General features: G+C 43.0%; 1 protein-coding gene across 1 annotated transcript in view; it reads left to right on the forward strand.

The window, feature by feature from the left end:
- ESYT3 (extended synaptotagmin 3) overlaps nucleotides 1-6,569 on the forward strand; it is a 75,805-nt gene that overhangs the window by 65,937 nt on the left and 3,299 nt on the right. The window contains exons 20-22 of the mRNA XM_019522804.1: nucleotides 308-747; nucleotides 1,850-1,948; nucleotides 2,622-2,753. Of these exons, the coding sequence (XP_019378349.1) occupies nucleotides 308-747; nucleotides 1,850-1,948; nucleotides 2,622-2,753 (671 nt within the window). The remainder of the gene's footprint in view (nucleotides 1-307; nucleotides 748-1,849; nucleotides 1,949-2,621; nucleotides 2,754-6,569) is intronic.

Genomic DNA, 6,569 nt, shown 5'->3' on the forward strand with positions numbered 1-6,569 from the left:
TGGGATGATCTAGTTGGGGCTGGTGCTGCTTTGAGCAGGGGGTTGGACTAGCGGTGACCTCCTGAGGTCCCTTCAACCCTCATTTTCTATGATTTGGTGATTCCCTTATAAGAATAAAGAAGTAGATACAAGAGGGGAATCGTTAGGTCACTGAAAGAGTTTATAGTAAGATAGAGCAAGGGCCTCACCATTTATATCTGATTTCCATGCTCCTCTCTGAAGTCAGTAATAACCATCCCAAAGGATTATGTGCTGTAATGTTGGCATTTAGCACCCACACTTGATTTCTGCACCTCCTGGTTCTTAGGTCTTGAACATCGAGCAGCCTGACCCACTAAGTGTCTCTTCTGGTGTAAATGCCTTAAAGCAGCTTCCTGTACCTGTTGCAGAGAAGGGTGGAAGCCAAGCCAAATATTTCCCTCCACCAAAAACAGAAGCCTCCAAAATACCCCAGGTGACCAAAAGTTCTGCAGTGCCTGAAGCTGAACCAGCGAGGAAGGAGAGCAATGCAGACCTTACTGCACATGAGCACTTGGCAGGCCCAGTGAAGGACACTGCCGCTGACTGTATTGAGCCAGCAGGCACACAAAATCTGGAACCCCAACCACCAGCGACCCTACACACAAGGATACTTCCAGCACCCTCGATGCCAGCTCTGCAGGAACTCGGGCTGGCCCCCAGTATCGGTTCACTGGGTTCTCTTCCTTCCTGCTTTGATTTAAGTCGCACCAATCCAGACCTGCACAAGTATGTATCTTAAGTCTAAATTTTACTAGATGCATATTGTTTTTGTAGACTGCGTACGGAGCAGGGAGGGCAGACCCCAGACTCCTGAGGGATTTAGCAGAGAACTCGCATAAATGTTTTAGTCCACGAGCGGTCAAGGAGTAAGGTAAATCTTTCTAAGGCCTGAAGATGCTTTTCTGGAAGTTAACTTAATCAGTTCTGCCTTCAACATGGGTCTTCCTGTCCTACAGAAGTCTGTAGGCACCTGGGCATTCATGCAGTGTGACTTTGGAGAATTAATTCCCTTTTGAGATACTTTAACCATTTGAATGTAAAGAAGGTTCTTTTCAGTCAAATAAATATCAAACCAGTTCCAGCTGTTCAGTGTAGCCTTTGACAGTATTTCTGTGTAATGCACATTAAAACAAGAATATTTTCTAAGTGTTCCTGCTATAGGATAATACCTGGGTCTTGGGAACTATATAGGAACGTAAGAAGGTAGAGCTGGTAGGGACCTCACAAGGTCGTCTGCCGTGCTCATGGCAGGAGCTTCCCTGACTAAACCATCCCACCCAAGTGTCTGTCTAACCAGCTCTTGAAAACTTTCAAGGATGAAGTTTTCACAAGTTCTTGAGGTAGCCTGTTCCAATTGTAATAATATTCTAAGGGATGCACCAAAATCTTCTGTTGGGTAGCAAGTTAGCTTACAGGAGGGAGACAACGTTATGCCATACTTAGAGTACATGGACAAGAAGTGGGCATCCAAACCCTTTATGGAGACACATTATTATAATCATGCCTATGCTGTGTTCATTACAAGAGCAGGCACTGGTACAGGAAGCATTCTGACCATATCTGGTGTTATCCTGTCGACGGCTAATGGGAGCAAAACGTGGTAAACCTCAAGCAGCATTGTTTTATGCTCTGAAACTTGGGTTCAAGTTTCTCAGGGGGATGGGCTGTGAAACTTGGTGCATGGCTAGCTTCCCCGCTGCCTTATTGTCACTTTTTTAATTGAAAATACATTGTCAACTGGTAGCTCTCCTAATATGCACCCCTCTGCATATGCCTTTTGTTGCATGCATCCTGTTGCATTTTAAAAGATGCCAACTGTGTCTTACAGTGGAACAAACCAAGTGGATATGCCTTTGGGAGAGATTCATGTTACTGTGAGATATGCTTCTTTGCGGCAGAGTCTCATTGTGATGATAAATGGTTGCAGGTAACTTTTTTTTTTTTTTTTTTGCATCTGCCTGTGATCTAAATGGAGACATGTTTTCCTTATATGTGTTAATACTTCACTGTAACTTTTATTAAATGTACATAACACATACAGGCTATATAGCATAGCACAGCAAATATTGCCAAGGGATGGTAACGTTTGCTGACTCTTAACTATGCAGTTTTACTAGACTCAGGAACACGGGAATTTCTATATCTGATCCATTTGATGTTCCATTTATTTCACTATCCTGTGATAGGAATAAATACACAGAGTTTAGCATGGTCTACAACATTGCATCCCACCACCCAGACTCTTTCTTCCCTGACTTCTTTGGGTGGCTCCTGCCTTGGCTATCCTAAAATTAAGAAGTCTAGGTTTTGAAAAATAGATGCCTAAAATTAGCTGTTTATATATGTAGTTAAAAGTCTGGAAGTAGCCTCATTTCTCAAAAGTTTCAAGCATCCAGCAGCCACCTGCTTCAAATTTTAATTGAGTTCAAGTTGTATATAATTCAATTTGAAAGACCTGAGATCTTTCTTATCTTGGGAGTTGGGATGGAAGCTAATTGTTTGTCCCTGAATCTGTGAAAATTTGGCTCAACTATAAGGTCTAGTTCAGAGCTTGTAGATCACATGGTATCAATGTAGACTATTTATTTTTCTTTCAACAGGAACTTGATACAGTGTTCTGCCCGGGGAATAGATCCCTATGTTCGCATCTACCTGCTTCCAGATAAAAGATGGACAGGCAGAAAGAAGACTACTGTTAAGAAAAAAACATTGAACCCCCAGTACGATGAGAAGTAAGTACAACGTAATTGTACAATTGTTGGAATATATTAGGAAGAGCTGGAGGGTGATACTGAGAAGGATTAAACTGATCGTCATTTTACTACCTTTAGCATGAACTCTGCCTAATGAAGTGGGCCAGAGAGTTGCATATGTACTTTATGCCTAAAGGACTATATCATGCAAAACCTTGCAGGTCTTCTACAAAAACAGCTCTTAATGACCAAAATGTAAGGTTGGTTCCTGGCCATGCATGCAATTCCCTTCCTCTTGTTCTGGACTCCTCTCTCTCCTGTCTGTCCAATTTCTAGTAGAAGCTGAAGGTTTCTTGTTTGCCTCTTTGCATGCAGGCATGTTTTTCTCCTCCCAGTCCCCTTGCATGTGAGTCTTCTACCAGGAGGTGGTCTCCTTCCTCTTGTACAGCAGATCAACTTACCCCTCGTTAATCAAACCCTTTTTCTGATGCTCGGGGCTGTCTCTGGCACCTTCCCACAATCCAAAGGCAGTACTATAAAAAGATCCTCCTTTTGAGAGTGGTCCATTACCCTATTTTTCAGGTTCAGGATCATTGGACAGGAAGGGACCTTAACAGGCCCTTGTAAAGGGTCACACAATGGTGCTGAAAAATAGAGTAAAATCCTAGAATCACGGCAAAGTAGGGCTGGAGCAGACCTTATGATGCCATCTAGTTCAGTCTACTGCTCACAGCAGGATCATCCAGGGCTAAAGTATCTCGGTCAAGTGTCTGCCTAATCTGCTTTTAAAAGCTTCCAGGGCTGGAGATTTCACAATCTCCATAAGTAACTTGCTCGAACAATTAACTACCCTTATAGTACGAAATCCCTTCCTAATATCCAACCTAAATTTCCATTGCTGCAAATTAAGACACTTATTGTACTGTCCCGTGGCCACAAAAGAATAGTCTATTGCCATCATCCCTATAACCTATCCTTTGTGTATTTGAAGACTTATTAAATCCCCCTCTATTTTGTCTTTTCTGGACTAAAGAATCCCAGTTCTTTTAGCCTTTCCTTGTCTTCCATGTTTCCTACACTTGCAATCGTATTCATTGCTCTCCAGTGGATTCTTTCCAACTTGTGTATATCTTTACTGAGGTGAAGTGTCCAACACTGGATGCAGTATTCCAGGTGAGGCCTAACCAGTGCTGAATAGAGGGGAAGAATCGTTTCTCTTGGCTTGCAAGTGACACTTCTATGCTTCTGTTAATATAACCAACTATGCTATTTTTTCTGACTTGTTTTGCCATCCACTATAACCTCTACCCCCAACCCCAGGGCCCTTTTCTACAGTAATGCAGCTGATCCTATTGTTCCCCATTTCGTATTTGTGCATGTGACTCTTCTCTCAAGTGCAGGACTTTTGCATTTGCCCTTGTTAAATTTCATTTATTTTGGACCATCTTTCCAGTTCATCAAGGTTATTCCTGAATCATAATCCCACCCTCCAAACTGTCTGCAACCCCACACAGTTTAGTGTCCTCTGCAGACCTGCAACCTGTGCACTCGGTCCAAATCCTCCATTAATGAAGATCTTAAAACAGTACTGGATCCAGGACAGACTCCTCAGGAACCTGACCTGATACCTCTCTCTCTAACTAATCATTGAACCATTGATGACTGCTCTTTGTGCTCAGTGATCCAACCAGTTATAAATCCACTTTTATAGTACTGTCATCTAGACTATTTTCTTAGCTTACTAATAAGAATATCATGGAAGAGTATGTTAAAATCCTTGCTGAAGTACAGTTGAAGCATATCATATCCACTGCTCCCCTCCACTATCCACAAAACCTGCCACTTTGTCAGAGAAGGAAATCCGGTCAGTCAAGCATGATTTGCCCTTGACACATCCACTTTAGCTGTTCCTGACCTTGTTATGCTATAGGTTTCCTGGATGATGTGTTCTTTAAACTTTCTAGGTGTTGAGGTTTGACTGACTGATTTAACCCCTTCCCCTCAAGATCCTACTTCCCAACCCCCTTCTTTTTTTTAATTGAAACTATATTTACTCTTTTTCAGTTAATTTGGGATCTCATCGGACCACCATGAGTTCTCAAAGATAATAGCCGGTGGTCACGCACATACCACAGGCAATTCCTTGAGTATTCTAGGATGGGTCTTGTCTGGCTCAGCTTTTCTAAATAATTTATGAGCTGCTCTTTCCCTACTCTACCCTGATTCATCTCTTTCCATAGTCTTCCTGCCAACTGTCATCTGATAGTGGACCTCTTTCATGGAGACTGAAGTAAAGGGGGCATTAAATCCTTCAACCTTCTCTGCATCATCCATGATTAGATTGCCCTCTGCATTTAGGAAGAGACCTACACATTCCCTGGCTGCCACCTTACTTGCAACATACTTGTGGAGTGCTTTTTTTGTTGTTGTTTCCTCATGTCCCTTGTGAGCTATATCTCAGTTTGTGCCTTGACCTTCCTAACTTTTTCCCTGCGTGCCCCTGCTATACTCCTTTCCTTTTCCTTCCTAGTAACGTGACCAAGTTCCCACTTTTTTGTAAGGTTCCTTTCTTAGTTTCAGTTCATTAAAGAGTTTAGCCAGGCTGATCTCTTGCTGCACTTCTTATTCTTCCTTCACATCAAAATAGCCTGCTGTATGCCGTAATATGGTCCCTTCTAATGTACAAGCCACATTCTTGGACACCTTTCCCCCTTAGATTACCTTTCATAAGGCCCTGCCCATCAGTAATTTAAAAGCAGTGACTCAAGGCAACTACTTTCAAAATCTAGCCCTAGAAGTGACAAATGACCTTGGGTCAAGCCTCAACTTTTCTGCTGCCCAGTGTGACAACTGAAAGGTGCTTGGCACTTCCTGAAAAAGGTGGTCCCTTTTTAAGACACTCAGAATCAGTCACTACTGAAACATTTTACCCTTGGTGTTTACTGTTTATGAAGTTGGGGACTTACCTCTTCCTACCCCATCATCAGCTAGTTTCCATAAACACCTTGCTAACACCACTGCTGTTAGACACGGTTTCTCCCGTCCTTTCCTGGAATCTATTCTCTCCTGTAATGAGTTAAATACTGCTTTGCTTGTTATTTCTAAACCACCCTGCATTGCATTACAACCCTGACTTATGAGAACATTTTTGAGCCACGTTGAAACTAACTCCTCCCAACTTGTAGAATAGAAAGAGATGTCCATAAGTGACAGTTCATACCAGATGCAAGTCTTCCTTTATTGCCTGTGGTAAAAAGAATCTTATCATCCCCACAAAGTATGTTCTCCCAGTGACTTGAGACCTGTTAGCCTTAGCAAGTGCTGACAATAGAAATGTTCTCCCTTGTCACTGGAGAATCCAGCCCATTCTTGTCTATGGAAGTGTGATGAGTCTTCTCACCTAGTATAAACTGCTCTGTTCATACAGGGTAGCCAGCATTTGCTTTGAAGCGTGCATAGTCAAGTTCTCAAGCTATGGGCACAATTCACTGTGTAGTGGAAAGATTATCATAGTTTCATAGTTGGTAAAGTCAGAAGGGATCTGAGCAGATCATCAAGTCCGACCCCCTGCCATGGGCAGGAAAGAGTACTGGGGTCTAACGACCCCGGCTAGGTGATTGTCTAGCCTCTTTTTGAAGACCGCCAGGTAGCAGCGAACACCACTTCCCTTGGAAGTTGGCTCCAGATCCTAGCCGCCCTGACAGTGAAGTAGTGCCTCCTGGTATCTAGCCTGAATCTACACTTGGTCAATTTATGGTGCCATTGTTCCTGGTCACTCCTGGTAGTGCTCGGGGGAACAGGGACTCCCCCATAGCCTGCTGGTCCCCCTTGGCCAGTTTGTAGACAGCCACCAGA

This window comes from Gavialis gangeticus, unplaced genomic scaffold (genome assembly GCF_001723915.1).
Source record: "Gavialis gangeticus isolate Ggan-Ray unplaced genomic scaffold, GavGan_comp1, whole genome shotgun sequence".
NCBI lineage: Eukaryota > Metazoa > Chordata > Crocodylia > Gavialidae > Gavialis > Gavialis gangeticus.